We start from the raw sequence: 18,401 nt of genomic DNA, 5'->3' as shown, positions 1-18,401 counted from the left end.
ATAAGCAGTTCTGGAGCTAATGAAGCTACTGTGTTCTTAACTTGACCACCATGTAAGTTTGACTTTTTTTAAATTGGTATTTTGAAGGTTCATAAAGCTCCTAATCCACTGAGGAGCGTGTAATCCTCCCAGTAAGTCATAACATGCAGTGAAATGATAACATAAATAAGACAGGGACCTTTGTGTGAATGTTGTTTTCTTGCCTGCTGCTGTAATCAACCTCCAAATTATCCTCCTTCCAGGGTTATTTAAAAGCAGATTTAATGCTCATTGTTTTGTCGAAATCGCATTACAGTTAATAGTAGCCATTATTTATCCACATAACTTGTAAGTACCCCGTTTATATATTTATATAGCAAAATGTAATGTTTTAACTGGCGATGTAGTGAAATAGTCTGATTTTAGTATCTACTGTTCAAAGATGATGCATGATCAGCTGCTCATGTCAGAGCTGTCTAGTTTTCTTATTAATATGTTAGAAAAACTTTGCTTCTTCAGAAGAAAATGTCTCCAAAGTTTGCCACAGACGTGGCACAGTGTGCAGACGGGCCCCAGCAATGTTCTTTTGAAAATAGCTCTCTCATGGATGTGTGTTGAAAAGGCACAGGTCGCGCCAGGTTACACAAAGTACTTACAGTCTTTGAAAATCCGACAGTTTGCCTAAAGATTAGAATGATAATTACCTGCATGGTGTCACAAAATAGATCCTTTATGTGTAAAAAAAAAAAAAAAATCAAGCAAAGTTAAAGAGAAACAGGCTTTGATTTGATGCACAGGATGCATAATTTATACAGCAAAGACCTGAGAGGGAAGCAGCGTGCGCGGACGCAGCTTGTGGTGGCTCATGTAATGGCTTGCCTCCACATGTGGTGCTACGTATGGACAAAGAAAGACCGCCGTCCCCCTGAGAGCAAAACTGCGGCTCAAATTGCAGAGCTGCCTGTGATTTTCAAACATTAGGAAAGCATCGCCGCATTGATTTCTTCACAGCGTATTCTTTTGTCATCTGTGTTTGTTGTTTTAAATGTCACGTATGCCATGAATACATAATTGGCTGTAAATGTACTGAAGACAATGCGGGTTGGAGAGGCATTTAAAACCCGAAAGAAGTCAATTTTGCATCAGATGTGTGCACTGGTCTGAGTTCCCCTGCGCTGATAGATGTGATGAATTGATTTCATATACTGTCCCCAAACACCCAGTTTGTCCCTCTCATCCACCACCAAGAAATAATCTAATCTCCATCTGCTTGTAGGACTGTTTTCAAGATGTCATTTACTGATTATGGAGAAGTTGCTGGTGTTGAGCAGTCTGTCATTTTTCTCATTACAGCCTCACACCTGTATATTTAGTGCTTTTCCAATTTCATCCACTTTTCAAACACAAGTACATGTCATTTACTTGCTTTTACTGCAAAATCTCTCAGCATGCAATAAATGTTTATTCTATAATATAACATTTAACATATGCCACTTAGTCGCAATGTGTTGGTTAAACATATCTGTGTATTGCATTGCAGAGTTAATATGAAGTTAGCATGCTAACCAGGTATTTCCAGTCCGTCCTGTCTGGTAAAGCTGGCCTCACACCACAGGAGTTTCAGGACGATTCTCCACAGATCCAGCCGGAGAAATCAGGGCCGGACTTCGACTCGGCACAGATGTTTTTGTTTCAGATAATCTGGTAATGTGAGGCGTTTACAGATCCAATTTTCACCCCTCTGATTGGCTCTTAGAATCATCAGTGCTTCTCTGATCATTTCAGACATGTTTATCATTTAAAATTTGGATGATTACATCAGGCGGAGTGAAAGAGAGGTGTTGCCAAGCAACAAGAAACTCTTGTGGCTAATGTTAGCTTGCATGCTACTGTTGACAGACATTAAAATCTCACAGCCGTGTTCACTGCGTCTCTTCAAACATTTCTCATCCAGATTCGTTTAATTTCTGCTTTGTTTTTTCACACGACATCACGCAAGATCTCCTTCATGAAATCACGTGAGACTGCGCTCCCTCTGGCATGATAATCTTGATAATATCCTGTGCAGTGCAGTGCGCTATTATTTTCAAATCTTGTAGTGTGTCGGCGTTTGAGATTTGAGAGAAAATAATCTGTTATGTTTCTCCTGATGTGTGTGGTGCAACCAGATTTTAGCTACTTTTACAAGCTCTCATAGTTGTTTTGGTCTAATAAATAAACAAAATAAACTCACACAATGTCAAGAATGGAAATCTGAAATATCCACCTATTTTCTGTAATAAACTGTACAGATTATGATATGAAGTTTCTCTCTCAGACTAAATTAACTGTCTTGCTAACTGATTGTAAAAACAAACTTCACCATGCTTGACTGCACAAAAAAAAATTCATCAAAAGTGTCTTGATTCTTTTTTTCACTGTTCAACAATCACAAACTCTGGTTTGGTTGAAAATAACCCCTTAATCCATTGTATTAGATGTGAAAATATTCTGGCTCCCTATAATTCCCCACTTCCCTTTTACCCCTCTCTGTTTCACGTCTCTCCTGTCCCCAACTACCGTCTTCATTGTCTGTGGAGTCAGAGACCTGGTCGGAGCCACCGTCAATCACCTTGGTACTGTATTCCCTGTTGTGAGACCGGCCTTAATCGGTCTTGGAGGCTGTGTTTGGTCCCAGTTAGGCCGTGACAGGTCGCCATAATTTATACATTTGACCTTGAATTGTGCACAGTACAATGATGGGCACAACATAAAACAACTTCATACAATCAAATAATAACATGATATCTAAATATTTCATACATAATTCTGTCAAAACAGGAATAAAGTTACTACGCAACATTGTCATATTCCTGTCCAGACATTTTATCTTTGGAAGGAAATAAAGATGATTTTAGTTACGCTCAAATTTTACTTTAAATCTACATCACTTATTCTGTATTCCGTATGACAGAGCCAGATGTTCAGGTGTCTCCGTATTCAACAGGAAGACGTGCATTAGAAGTTATTAGACTCTCACTTATGTTTCACCTATATATAAGTTTAATTGGTCACAAAATGTACAAAAAATAATGTAATAACCATGTAATTAAACTGAATCAGTTAATAATAAAGCATGAGTTGTTTGTGGACAACAGCATGAACCTGTTGGTCAAGCAGAACTGATTTGGATCACTTAGCATAAAATTATACTAACAATAAACATAACCCTAAATTGTGTCATCATTAATTTTATTGCATTGTTGTGCGACCGCAACCCCCATATCCACCTGACACTCTGCCAGCGAACCACTGAACGTGTTTGTTTTCCAGAGTGACAGCAGAGTGTCACCTCTGTGGACATGGAGCTGTGACCTCCTGCAGACACAGACAGACACACCAGCAGCGTCCTCTCTGCTGCAGCTGCTCATATAACACCTCTACATTTTTCACACAGTTTATATTTTTCATGTGACTTGTTTTTACTCAGATGTGACTTAATTTATACTGAAATACAGTACTTGAAATATAAATAAACAAGTTCTTCTATCTTGAAGTCTTTTGATTTGAAACGTTGAGTTGAATGAATGCATTGTACAGAGTTCAATCAACTGGTTAAATTAAGTTTCTGAAGGAACATGACTACCATCTTAGCAGGCATCCCAGCATGCATTGTTTGAATGTCAAAAACTCTCCTGAGACCCTCCTTTTTATAGTTTGAAGAAAGCATATATGACGAAAACTTGCTGTGTGTCTCTAATGCACTTCAAGATGAGTCAGATGGAGGTTAGTATTGTATTTCAGCCCCGTCCTGTACCCTTAGAATTTAATAAATTCACTGGGAGCAGTTTCATATATTGTCTTTGTGCCAGTGCGGGGGCAAAGTAGCTCCAACAGGAGAAGCTGCAGCTGACAGTTCTGTGAAATAGAGCTTCAAATTGAAGAAATGTCAAAAGAAATTAAATTTGTTTGTAATGTTGCTTCAAGTTAATATCTTAAGTTTATTGAACATGTTTTCTCAAGTACAAGTGAATTAACACCAAGTTTATTAGGCTCAAAAAGCTCATTTGCTACAAAATTACCTGAACTTGTTGTTTCAATTTCAGTAAAATTTTCGGGCAACCTGGACACAAGCTTTTTTAGAAGGACAGTTCACCCCAAAATCAAAATTTGCCTTGCTTTTTCAAAACAGGCTCGTTACTTTAGTTTTAATGCATTTGAGGGGAATAATTTATCATTTTCATTTTGCATCACTGCACACTGCCTTCCCAACACCAGACTGATTCCAGCCTAAATGGATGGAACACTGTCACATTGAAATGATGATTCCTTGATCTATCCATCAGCACATATTACGCACGACAGACGTAGCGAGGTGAAAACAGCGTGAAAGACCTAACAAGACGAAAAAAGAAACTACGAAAAAAGGACATAATAAGATGAAAACAAGTTGAAAGACGTAACAAGATGAAAATGATGTGAAACACCTAACAAGACAAAAGAAAAAGAAATAGTACGACAAAGAAAGACAAGATGAAAACAATATAACAGATGTGACAAGGTGAAAATGATGTAAAAGACATAACAAGACAAAAACAATTCAAGAGACCAAACAAGACAAAAAAAAATATAACAAGATGAAAATGATGTAAAAGACCTGACAGGACAAAAAAAAGACACAACAAAATGAAAATGATGTAAAAGACCTGACAGGACAAAAATAGAAATAGCACGACAAAAAAAAAAAAAAAAAAAAGATGTGACAAGATGAAAATGACGTAAAAACAAGGCGAAAACTCTGACCTGACAACAAACAAACAAACAAACAAACAAACAAACAAACAAACAAAACCCACAACATAAAACACGTAACAAGACAGAAAATATGAACAAAAAGATAATACTACTACAGGTCAGGGGAAAAGTATATACTTTTGTTTTTGAGATCAAATTAAAACAAATAATTCATTTGTACAGTGTATTTATTTCTTCCACCGCTGTTGCACAGTTGCATTGCTACTTTTCATTGCTCTAATTCCATATCATTCACCTGCTTGAATATCTCAAAGCAAATCTCTCTGCACTGTAATATAAATGACCATGCCTGGAGGATTATATTATAATACACGAGTTGCAGCCCTGTCACTGCCTCGCTTTATACTCCTTTTTTCCCCAGTGTTGAACACAAAGAAAACAGGGTATAATGGCAGCATGAATAGCTAAAGGAAGCGTGTAGCGATATGATAAAGACATGTACCTGTCCTGCAGATGGTAATGTCAGCATATTATTTCAATTCATTCAACCCCCCTGCCTGTTTGTTTTATGTGTGGTCTCCCTTTACACCTGCATCCATTCATTTACCCATTTAACAAGGACAACATTGATTGAGAGAGGTGGTGAGAGGGCCGATTCGATTTCAGAGGACAGAATTGGATTTGATGGTGGGGCATAATAGCTTTCATGGGCTTTTACGGCGCTGAATAGCTTAGCTGGAGCTGCCTTGATGGGACTGAGGTGTAATTCTGAGAAGGATCCCGGGGATGGCAGGAGCACAAACATCCTGTTCCTTATTATCCGCGCTTCACCCGGAGGAGGCCGACACGGGACGCCATGTGAGGCCCGAGACCTACCTTCAAACTAAAAAAAAAAAAATCCTGTGTGCAAAGTCACACTCTTGCAATCTCTCAGATCGGTGTTTCCAAAACCACACGTTAGATCGATGGGCTGCCACCACGAACAATAGCCGTGAACTAGGCCGGGGCGCTCGCCGAACTGAAAGGAAAAGGGGGGTTAACCTGCTGTGAATTGTCATTAAAGACGGTGGCACGTTGGCGGCAGCACAAAGGCTGTTTGTGTGTGGACCAGAATCCGGGCCTTGTGGCGGAGATAAGATGTATTCAGACTCCACAGCCACAATTTGGGTAATCAGTCCCCTCCTAATTCCTCTCCACTTGGTCCGCTCTGATTTCATTCATCTGCAAATTGCTCTGTGGAGAACATTTTGCTCAAATGGAGGACGGATTGTACTGTGTGTACTTTGCTTTTCTATAATATGTTTGATGAATGAGAGAATTCAGAACATTGTCCACTGAGCAATCATTTTATACTCGCAGGCAGTTGCTGTTATACTGTTGTTAGCAAAACAAAATGCACTTGAAGGTGTTTTTCACCGTCAAATTGTGTATCCAACTGAAAAGGCTTTGTTTCTGACAGACGAGCTATTGTTCATCTCGAGACTGTTGTCCTGAAAGAGACGTGGGATGATGGAGTAACCGATGTGTTGGTGTTTTTTTGCAGGTGCCACGGGGGATGCTCAGCCCGACACTCTGCCCTCGGTGCAGGGCACCCTGCCGCACTTCATCCAGGAGCCGGAGGACGCCTACATTGTCAAAAGCAACCCCATCAAGCTGCGCTGCCGGGCTGCGCCCGCGCTGCAGATCTTCTTCAAGTGCAATGGGGAGTGGGTGCACCAGAACGAGCACTTCTCCCAGGAGTACAAGGACCTCAACACCGGTGAGATAAAGCTTTGTGACCTTTTCCAGCCACCGCTAACCTGTAATATAAGAGTGTGACAAAGCAGTCAGCTGATGGTTTGTGATGATTCATGACAGAGGGGTTACAGCTAGTGTTGGACACCAGGAGCCGAGGGGGTGGTTGTTTCAAATTGACTGTCTTTTCCCAGAAAACATACCAGAGGGAACCTGGGATTTTAGCATGTGCTTGTTTACCTTGATATCTGGTAATGGACCTGGATCAATTACACAGCTGGAGCGGTTTCTTTTAATTGCTTTCCATGTTGAAATGGTTGACTTGTGACGATCCAGCTGTGTACCCAAAGATTTCTTTAAGAAAACAGAGAAAATAAAAAGTGCAAAATCTGCAGGTGTCTCATCACAACTAAGCATCCAACCAGAACACTGCTGCTCCTCTAACCACAGAAACAACACACTTGAAACTGATGCATTCACTGGATTTTACCTCTCAGGGTGGCAGTAAGACTCGCCCGCTTGCGGCAACTAAACTCTGTGTTTTGGTAAGTGAAATACCTCATTCAGTTGTCCAGTGGGGCAAGTGAAAAATAAATGTAATGTCTTTATTCTACTGTGTTTCGGACTGTGGCAGTTCTGACTCCAAACACGCTGTGCTGAGGAATAAGTAACTGTCTTGTCATTGGCTCACTGAGTTTTGAAACTAAAACTTAAAAAAAGTTTTGGTGACCTATAATCTTTAGTTGAGATAATTTACTTTTCTTCTTTAGATAAACTTGAATCTTTGGCTTATAGAAACTCTATAGAAAAGTATTTAAAGAAAGTATTTAAAAAATGTCTATTGGTGATTAAATGGTTTTAGCTGAAAATATTAAAGTTTTAAAGTCTCTCAACAACCCCTCTCCTATGGGCTAATAGCAGCCATAAAACTTTTGGAAAAAAATTTTTTGGAAAGTTTGGAAGGAAGCTAACCCCCCCAGTGAGGTTGTGGATCATTGAGCCAACTGATACACATAGAATGAATTAGGTTTGTCTTAACTGATGAACTAAATCATGTTTTAAAGATTTGGTAACCATTTACCTCTTTTCTCAAACAACACACAAAGAGAATAAAAATTCAGTCATTTCAAGTAGCATTAGGCAGGTGGGCAAGCGGGTGGGTTAGATGGGTTTTCCCCCTTTTTCTCTTTTCTTTTTTCTTCTCTCTTCCTCGACTCTTATTCATTTCTCTCTTTCTTTCATGTTAAGTCATGTATGTGAAATACTGTAAAACCTGAAGTAGTTTATTATCCTGTAAGAATGTCAAGCCTCCAATAAAAATACATTTGAAAATATTAAAATTTTAACCATCATTTATGTTCTCTTCAATGAATTCACTCAATTATTTTTCAAAAACATTTCTGGGATTTCTAAAACTCAAAGATTTAAGTCTATCTAAATAAGAAAAGGAAACTATCTCAAAGCTGAAAACTCAAAACTCTATTGTGGTACGTTGCCTTGAAATTTTTGACTTTTCTCAACTTTTTTCTCAACTCTTCCTCCTCCTCCTCCTCCTCATTCTACCTTTTGCTTCCTGCACAGCTGCGCCTTTGCCATCCAAAGTTTTTATTTTTGTGTTCAGATTTTTTTTGTATTAACAGAAAAAATATAAAACTGCAAATCAGTTAGGGCTAAGATGAGAAATGGCAACAAAAATATAATAAAATAAAGGTCACAGCTGACTAATCCTATATTGATAATATTACAGAAAATAAGGTCTAGATCTGCTCTATATAAAAATCATTTTGAAACCAGAATGTTTTCAATATCTGCAAAAAATACAAATATAAAACAGAATAAATCACTGTTTTATAAGTGCTTATTCAAATAGGGGCACTGACGTATTTGACGGCTTGGAAGTGAGAACATACTGGCTATACATCTTACATCTTGGCATTTAAAATTAAAAATTTCCTTCTTTAAAGCCTGAAAATACTTTGTGTTGTTGACAGCTGGTCAGACAAATTTAGCACCGAGGAAACACCTCCTATTCCTCCTCTAGTGAGGAGTTATTATTAAAGTACAGACATTGTTTTCTGTGATAACACTGAGTTTCACCAGCAAGGTGAGAAGTGAGGTTTTAATTTAGCAGCAACATAAAAGAACATTTACACAAGCATGAGCTGTTGGAAAGTATATGAAGGCCACGGGCTTTCGCTCTCGATTAGATTTGTTCGCTCGGTGAAAACACAGGAAAGCTCTTCTGTCATGCATTAATGCAGCGTTTCACTCTGCATGTGGACGTTTGAGGTCCGCAGCCACTTAAACTGACCTTCAGTGAGAATATCAGCGTGGCCTCAGATGCTTTAAGCCTAAAAGCCAACAAAGGCAGAGCAGCCTCAGTAATCATAGCCGGGTCGAGCAATATGTGCAGTATGTGCTTATTTTAAGCTCCTTGCAGTGCTGGGTGGAGGGCTATATGTGTATCAGCACTATTTCAGCTAGTTTCACCGGTCGTCACTCACAGGAATCTATAGGTCTGATTTCCAAATGCTTTCCTGTTATGACCACACACTCTTCCTCCCTGACCGCAGCTAAATAAAAAAAACGGTAGTAAAACTGCAGTTTTATTCCACATTTGAATACTTCAGCTCTTAAATAACATTTTTAAATTAATATTTAATTTAAGGGTTGCTGCCTTACAGTTCATTACCAGCGAGTAGATGTTATGGGTCACCCTGCCTTAAAGAGCTCGCCCTGGAAGAATTTCATTAGTGTGGGTGGACAGTGGAGAGTTTCATTAAATCCTGAGAGGGAACACTGAATATACCATTTAATTTGGCATGGGAATAGAAAAACTTAATGATACTGACATATATACATACATATATATATATATATACATATATATATATATATACATATATATATATGCTACAAAATATTGATTCTAGTTTGCCAACTCAAAAGCCCACTTTGATACCAATAGTTATTTATCAATGCCCCCATTTGCTTTAAAACCCCCTCTAACCTCATGTATTTCTTTATACCATTAAATATTCATGATTAAGTCACAATTACAGTTAAACTTAAGGAAAATAAACATCTATAGATATTAGATTTGTAAATAGTTATTAGACTTTTAACAGTCAAACTAAAGCAACAGAAGTAGGACCAAGTCATTGTTTTGTAAGTTTCAAGCAGTGAGACAAGTCCCAAGTCAAGTCTGAGTCTTAAGTTTAAGTTCTGAGTCCTAAACAAGTCATAATTTAACACTGAGTCTCCACCCTCAAAGTTATTTCTGCAGCAGTTTCCGGGGCACGCTGATGTGCCGTGAGGGAAATCCAGATGTGCTTTAGGATTCTGTGACAACCATGCATTGCGTACAACTTTACAAAAAGTTAGGAATTAATTTTTAATTTACTTTCTCAGTACTTTGTGCACACTCCTTTCCCAACACAGAGGCAAATTCTTTACCATGAATAAAAAGTTCTTTAAAAACCCATCCATCAAAGTGAACCCCAGTTTGCACAGTTACCAGATGGTGGGAAGTATTAAGAGTGTGTAGTGGCAGGTTGTGGTTTTTGGCACAACTGCACCTTCACCTCCAAGATGCACAGACAATGGGCGAAAGAGGTAAAACTCCAGAAAAACTTGTACTGTGTCGAACAATGAATCAAATCAAAGTGTTGCTGGAGTTACATCTCTCACTATTTTGATAATCGATCAATCGTTTCAGTCATTTTTCAAGCAAAAATGTCTAACGTTAGCTGTGTGTGTACCTCGCCCCCCCCCTTGAAACACTGTCCGAGAGGCTTGGGTGCTGAAGCGCTCTCTGTCACGGCTGCAGCGTGAGTCCCAGAGTGCTGGTATGTGAGCTGTGGGTTTTTCGGGGGCCTGCAGCATGAGCAGCCCCGCTCTGTGCCCAGGTTGCATTGCTCTGCTCTCTCTGATCCACGGATCTGCAGCTGTGCATTGCTGTTTTCATGCCACAGAACATCTCCCTCTTCTTCTGCTGTTCAATTCTGGCAGTTCTCTTCTTCTTCGAGTGTTTTCGTCAGACGGTCCGTCACAGCGTCCCCTACCGCCTGGTAGTGAGAACAGCAAGTGACAGAATATCTTATTAATGGTGGAGAAAGAGTTAAGAGGAGATATTTGCTGATTTCTGCTTATTACATGTAAGGATTTGCCCCTTTTCTGACATTAATAGCAAATGAAGAGTCCCTGGTTCTGGACTATTAGTTGGACAAAAAAGGCCATTGAAGACTTTGCTTTGGACTTTTTGCATTTTGGTGTTGAGCGCTGGTTAGGTTGGTAATTTTGGGTGGATATGGATATTGAGATTTTGGCTTGCTGTTTGGTGTACCACGGACAGAATAAGTTTGAAAACTACTGTGTTAAATTCACTTTTGCAACACATTAGCTCTCTAACTATGTCAATACCAATCCCAGTCTCTCACGAGAAAATTTCAAACTTTTCTCACTTGATGAGAAAGAAAAGTTGGATAGGTTTTTTTGGGGGGCATTTAACCAAAATTCCATAAATCAGGGTTCCCAGTTGGTCTAATTTTGAGTGGACTGCAAGAGAATCAAGGCTGCCTTGCCAACAGAAACAGCATTAGCATTTATTAGTCATTTTTGTTAAATAGCCTTTTTTAGCCTTGCCTGACATAAACACGTCTTGTGGTGCTTGCCTGCTTTTTCTGACAGGAGCAAAATGAGAATTGGGGTGATGTTACAGCAGCAACAACTCTTTAAGAGTGAATGTTTTGGTGGATGTTTGGGTCACGGGAGGTCGCTGTTTGTTGCTGGTGTTCTTCCAGCAGTCAACGGTGGTTTCTTTCAACCATGACCGTGATCTTTCCCAAAGAAAAGTGAAGAATTTCTGGTACAGTCATTTAACTCTGAAGTTTTGTTTTAGAGGCAGAAAACTAGCTCCACAGCATGAACTTGCAACGGTCTGAGAGAAAATCTATAAATCGAGGGGCATTCCACTGAGTTTAGACATCTGATTTTGTTTGCTCATCATGGTGAGCAGTGTGGGTCAAGTTACTTTTAAAATGTATTACTGGTCACATACATTTCAAAGTTAATAAATTACTTTGCAATATCACTGTCCATGTAGTAATGCCTTATACTACTTTTGCGTTATTTTCACTCCCTCCCCTATGCTGGTATTCCGGCAAATGCTCCTACATTGCAACACTTGCGGTAAAAAGACATTTCAGTCATGGCCGTCAACCTTCTGTATGCACCAGCTCCATGTGGAGTCTCTCAGCAGTGTCTCATAGGTGTAACAGTCACCTGAAACTTATAATTGCACTCCCCCTTTATGTGCAAAACCCATGTAAAAACGAGGTTGATGCTCAAATAAAAAGGGCACTAAATAAATATATTTATCTACATTTTGCAACCTAAGCAGAGCAGAGTGCTCTGTTCCACTGTTGTAGCAGGTAGCAACTGACATTTCCTATGTTTCATGCCTATAGTGCCTATAGAGACTGAGTAATTTGTTAAGTTTGCTGTTGTCTAAAATGTTAGTTTTCGTTAGTGTTTAATGTGTTGGCAGTTGTTATTGTTGTACCGGTTTAAAGTTTCGTGAGGTGGATGTTAGATTTCTTGACACCAGCTGTATTTTGCTTTCCTTGTGAGGCAGCCGGATTTGCGAAATTATGCGAGAGTCCGTCTGCCATCAGCATTCAGTGTCCTAGGAGGAACTACGGATGTGGTCCATGGAAGTGACACATCTGGAACAAACAATGGCGGCTCCTGAAGAGGTCAGCGTTGATACTGTGATGGCATCAGTTATATTGGAACAATTTAGGCTTTTCTTTATGGAAAAGATGCTTTCCCCCCTTCTCCTGACTGGCTTCACTTCAGCAAGAGTTTGATCTGATTTGTTGAAGATGAAGCCTGAGTTAGACGTGATAGACAGATGGTTCACCCAATCATCTGCCAAGTGCTTTCCCTTTTCCAAACAGTTTCTAAGAATGACTTCCCAGATGGTTCCATGTAACAAACCATCTGATGTGTCAGGTTAGTATTTTGCTATAGTTCCACATACTTGTTGCCCCTCCTTACTTCTGAAATGAATCTGGCATCCTCTGTAATGCAATACTTCACATATAAATGTAACAATATTACCAAAATATTCTTAGTAACATGTTATATTACTTCATTTCTGTACTATAGTACTGAAATGTGTGACCCCCAGCAGTTGTTTGATGTCTTCTGTGACTCTAAAACATTTTCAAATGTTTGAAAAATTACTCTGATGATGTCATCAGGATTATTTTTATAGGGCTCGAAAAATATACGTTTTTAACAGAACAGAACAGAGCAAGTTGACTTATTGACCCAACTTGCCTCAATCAAACCATCTTGTTGCTTTGATCAAGTTACGTTATGTAACCTTAACATGTCAGGTTCACTATACTTAAATAAATTAGTTGACACAGCATGCAGTTAGCTGACTCCTGTGTCAAATAATTTGGACCAGAAAAGAGTGGTGCTCTGATCATGTCATCAAAGTTATCTTGACCAGGGCTCGGAGAGTACAACTTTTTTTTAACGGAAAGTCTGCATTGTAAACTGGGGACATGGTGTTCTAAAGGCATGGGTGTTAACCTGCCAGGGAGGTTCTACTGAGATGCTACCATGCTGCATTATGGGAAACAAAGGATCCAGTATTCTTGACACATACTGGATGTTAGTCAGTTAAAGCAATAGTTCCCCCAAAAATGAAATTTCACTCAATATCTCACCCCTGTGCTGATGTGAGGACGGGTGAAGATCTCCAGTTCACAAAACACTCCTGGAGCTTCAGCGGAAAACATTGCTGCAGCCAAATCTAAGTACAATTGAAGTGAATGGTGACCAGTTTTAAAATGTAAAAAAAGAACATAAAAAAAACACAGAATGTCTCCATCCTCACATCAGCACAGGGGTGAGTAGATATTGAGTGAAATTTCAGATCACTCATTATCGAGTCTCATACTCTGTCATGAAATCACCAAGACTTTAGAAATGAGATTCAACTACCTTATCATCCTGTGATTGGCTAGATTTTCTAAAGCCTGAAAACAGACTTTTGCTCAAAGACGCCCAAAATAAACTGCCTACACCAGCTTTATTGTCGGTAACTTATGAGTTCCCCAACATAATGGAAGTACAATACTAAATCTTTGGAGTATCCCTTTTAAATGTTGTTTTACTGCCTTAGTAGAGACCTGCCATTACAAACCAGCTCAGCTTGAACATGACTTTCTCTCTCTTTATCCGTCTCAGTAGAACACCTGCTTTATTGGCCTGTTGTTCCTCCTTATTAGGCATATTAAATGTTATGCTGTGAAAATTAAAGGGTTTTTTAGAAGCAGCAATAAACCAGATTCAGTTCTAAATGCCATTGCAATGCTTTTAATCATGGTTTTAAAGCCTAATTTGCACTTCCTTGTTGCAATTATTTTTATTCATTGGGTTTGAGCCCCGGTTACACTCTGTTTATTTTTGTTTTCATGTTCGGAAACTAAATTGAGGAGGCATTAAGTAATTCTATGTTTGGAGCATGACTTGGGCTAATCACTGAGGAGATATGTGAGGCCTCCGGCTACACCAGCTGGAAACCTGAAAATCATGCATGAATACTGTTTCAGCTAGCTTCCACGTCCAATGCATGTTCAGCTAATTAGGGTTCTAACCCCGAAGGGGTAGAACCCTTCTAAGATTGTACCGGTTTATTATTAGGGTTCTAACCCCGAAGGGGTAGAACCCTTCTAAGATTGTACCGGTTTATTAGGGTTCTAACCCCGAAGGGGTAGAACCCTTCTAAGATTGTACCGGTTTATTAGGGTTCTAACCCCGAAGGGGTAGAACCCTTCTAAGATTGTACCGGTTTATTATTATTATTATTATTTTTTGTTGTCTGCCGCTTGAGCTAAAATTCCCGTGAGCTGGAATGAGCCAGAAACCTGAAAATTGGCCCAATGATTGGAAATGATGTGCATCAACTTTTATTAAAATATGAGCCCAGTCGGCCACATGGTGGCGCTGTAATTAAGGCTTAAAAATGACTTTTTGGGGAGGCCACGCCCCTCACACCATAAGTCTGATTGACTTGAAATTTGACACACAGGTCCAGCTCAATGTCCTCTACAAAAAAGCCTCTAGGACCATGAAGGTCCGTCATACTAGATTTTTTGCTAATTTGCATAATTTGAAAAACAGTAAAATGACATAAACTTTTACAATTTTGACTCCATCAACACCAAATTTGGTACAGATCTTCGGGGGATGACCAGACACATTTCTATTACAAATGAGCCAGATTGATCAAAAAACACGGCCGCCACGGACCAATGAATCTTCGCTGTGGGCGGAGCTTAGAATTGATTGGCCATAACTCCCACACCCTTTGACCTATCATCACCAAACTTGGTGGATAGGTCCAGAATGAGACTTGGTAGCTGCCTACCAAAGCATTTTGAGCTCAGCCTATAGGGGGCGCTATAAATGAGCACATCTGTATCTCAAAGACCGTTGGATGGAATTTCACCAAATTTGGTATGCGTGCTCTAGGGGTGGCTATTAACTAATATCTTGAGTGCCATGTTGATAGGTGCGAGTGGGCGTGGCCTATACGTCATTAACCGTCCGGAAGGACCTAGGGACATGAAACTTGGTACATGGACTATAAATGACATCCAAATATTGCTCAAAAAAATTGGTCCCAATCGGCCTCATGGGGGCGCTATAACATAGAGTTTAAGTTTGAAAGGCTCTGCCCGCCGCACCGCAAGTGCTATTGACTTGAAATTTTACACACACATCCTCCCGATGATCCTCTACAAAAAAGCCTCTTGCACCATGAACGCCGCCCTTACAGAATTTTTGCTAATTTCAATAATGTTAAAAACAGTAAAATGAATAAACTTTTACAGTTTTGACTCGATCAACACCAAATTTGGTACACGGCTTTGGGGGATGACGAGACACATTTCTATTACAAATGAGCCAGATTGGTCAAAAAACACGGCCGCCACGGACCGATTAATCTTCGCTGTGGGCGGAGCTTAGAATCGATTGGCCATAACTCCCACACCCTTTGACCTATCGTCACCAATATTGGTGGGTAGGTCCACAACAAGACTTGGAAGCACACCCTAAAAAAGATTTTCAGATTGGCACATAGGGGGCGCCGCCGCCATTCCCAGATACTCCCGTTTTTTCCCCAAACCGTTTTCCCATTGAAAATGAATGAGGGAATCTTCAAAGATCACAAAATTATACCTTTTTTCAAACGGTAACTACCGATTCATACTTTCAGCTAGAAACTCTATTCAAACTGGAAAATGTTCAGCAATTCCTTGACTTTTTACATATGATTCAACTTTTCAATACCATTCAAACTTTCCAAAATATTCAGTGTTTTCTGAAACTTGGTTATAATGGAAGTGGATGAGAAAATCCTTCAAACTCACTCATCTTCACCCACGCTTCACCAACTCATACATTCACGTAGAAACGCCATTCCAACTCTGAAACGTTGGCATTGCCGTCGACTTTCAGTGACCGATTCGTATTTTCCATATCTCTTTTAGTTTTTCTACACCAGCTGTTTAAAAATCATGAAATTTTCAGCCCTTCTCAGAATTTATAATGGGTGTGTATTGCGTGGAATGTTGCAACTTAGAGTGGGTGATGTCATGCTAGAGTGCACAGCACCTGTGAAATCATCCAGAAATTTTCTCTTAAACTCGCCGGTGCGGCCACATCGTTCACTCTACGTACACAAATTGTACACCAAATTGTAGGAAAAGCCGTTCCGGTCGCAGAGGTGCGACCGCTGAAGAAAACGGATTTAGGGTTTTGGCTGCAGGTGGTCTGAAACGACAACAAGTCCGACCACCTGCCCCATTCGCTCCCATGTTAAGCGAGAGCCCAAATTTCTGGAAGGAAGCAGACCCTTCCAGTTATGTCCATCGTGGCTCTGGCCTCATTTTTCACACCACAGAAATGAAATTTACACCTTTGCGATCCGCATCCCGTCCTCTCGCCGACGGTGTGCTTTTTGTAGCTGTAGCGCTTACGGTTTTTCATTAAACAGTTGGAGTTTGAGAGGAACTTTTGGCTCATTTTCTGCCTTTTCTCGGTGTATTTAAATATGACTGTACCATTGCCGACCGGCGATTGGCCGAATCGACTCCAGCCCTTTCGGCCAATCGTCTGTGTGTCACAGCACAGAGGAACTTTTGGCTCAGTTTCTGCCTTTTCTCGGTGTATTTAAATTTGACTGTGCCATTGCCGACCGGCGATTGGCTGAATCGACTCCAGCCGTTCGGCCAATCGTCTGCGTGTCACAGCACGGTCAAATTTGGAAAACAGAGAAGTGGCTTTGAGGTATACTGAGTGTACTATTATGATTTGACCTAAATGAAGTTAAGTGAAAGTTCAGACAGGAAGACCATCTCTTTACTTGTGTCTTTAGCCTCACAGAATATTTTACAGCCTCTCCCATACACAACCATTATTATCTCCACATTTCTCCCAAAATGATCATGATCGTGGAACTGTGATTGCTTAAACATTAAAATACCTATTGAAACTTTGAAATACACATCAATAGGTACAATTTCAATGTATGTTTTGATGTTCAAATGGAGTCTCTGTGTGAAAGTATACCACAAATGTCATTAGCGTGTAGGCTGGCTGAAAAGCCGATTTCAAGAAATGTGTGACTTGGAAAGAGTATGTGTTGCTTGGAGCTTTCGGGGACAGGGTGGGGAACGTCTTGCACTACGGCAGATGAGGGTCACGCTGGGTGGTGAGGTTCTGGTGGCTGGTTTGGGGCGGAACAGGTTAGAACCCGCAAATTGCCGCTTGCGGCTATATTTATTATTATTATTTTTTGTTGTCTGCCGCTTGAGCTCAAATTCCCGTGAGCTGGAATGAGCCAGAAACCTGAAACTTGGCCCATTGATTGGAAATGATGTGCATCAACTTTTATTAAAATATGAGCCCAGTCGGCCACATGGTGGCGCTGTAATTAAGGCTTAAAAATGACTTTTTGGAGAGGCCACGCCCCTCACACCATAAGTCTGATTGACTTGAAATTTGACACACAGGTCCAGCTCAATGTCCTCTACAAAAAAGCCTCTAGGACCATGAAGGTCCGTCATACTACGTTTTTTGCTAATTTGCATAATTTGAAAAACAGTAAAATGACATAAACTTTTACAATTTTGACTCCATCAACACCAAATTTGGTACAGAGCTTTGGGGGATGACCAGAGACATTTCTATTACAAATGAGCCAGATTGATTAAAAAACACGGCCGCCACGGACCAATGAATCTTCGCTGTGGGCGGAGCTTAGAATTGATTGGCCATAACTCCCACACCCTTTGACCTATCATCACCAAACTTGGTGGATAGGTCCAAAATGAGACTTGGCAGCTGCCTACCAAAGCATTTTGAGCTCAGCCTATAGGGGGCGCTATAAATGCCACACATCTGTATCTCAAAGACCGTTGGATGGAATTTCACCAAATTTGGTATGCATGCTCTAGGGGTGGCTATTAACCAATATCATGAGTGCCATGTTGACAGGTGCAAGTGGGCGTGGCCTATTCGTCATTAACCGTTCGGAAGGACCTACGGACATGAAACTTGGTACATGGACTTTAAATGACATCCAAATATTGCTCAAAAAAATTGGTCCCAATCGGCCTCATGGGGGCGCTATAACATAGAGTTTAAGTTTGAAAGGGTCTGCCCGCCGCACCGCAAGTGCTATTGACTTGAAATTTTACACACACGTCCTCCCGATAATCCTCTACAAAAAAGCCTCTTGCACCATGAATGCCGCCCTTACGGAATTTTTGCTAATTTTAATAATGTTAAAAACAGTAAAATGAATAAACTTTTACAGTTTTGACTCGATCAACACCAAATTTGTTACACGGCTTTGGGGGATGACG

The 18,401-nt window shown here is 40.1% G+C and overlaps 1 protein-coding gene across 1 annotated transcript in view; it reads left to right on the top strand.

The window, feature by feature from the left end:
* Positions 1–5,462: 5,462 nt before the first annotated feature.
* The window catches only part of unc5db (unc-5 netrin receptor Db), a 200,444-nt gene continuing 187,505 nt past the window's right edge, over positions 5,463–18,401 (top strand). Inside the window, exons 1-2 of the mRNA XM_084729244.1 lie at positions 5,463–5,571; positions 6,257–6,472. Of these exons, the coding sequence (XP_084585370.1) occupies positions 5,463–5,571; positions 6,257–6,472 (325 nt within the window). The remainder of the gene's footprint in view (positions 5,572–6,256; positions 6,473–18,401) is intronic.

The sequence above is a fragment of the Lutjanus erythropterus genome, chromosome 10 (assembly GCF_056507025.1).
Source record: "Lutjanus erythropterus isolate fLutEry1 chromosome 10, fLutEry1.hap2, whole genome shotgun sequence".
NCBI classification, from domain to species: domain Eukaryota; kingdom Metazoa; phylum Chordata; class Actinopteri; order Lutjaniformes; family Lutjanidae; genus Lutjanus; species Lutjanus erythropterus.
The sequence above is the reverse complement of the archived record's forward strand: the minus strand, read 5'-3'. Positions and strand labels throughout refer to the sequence as shown.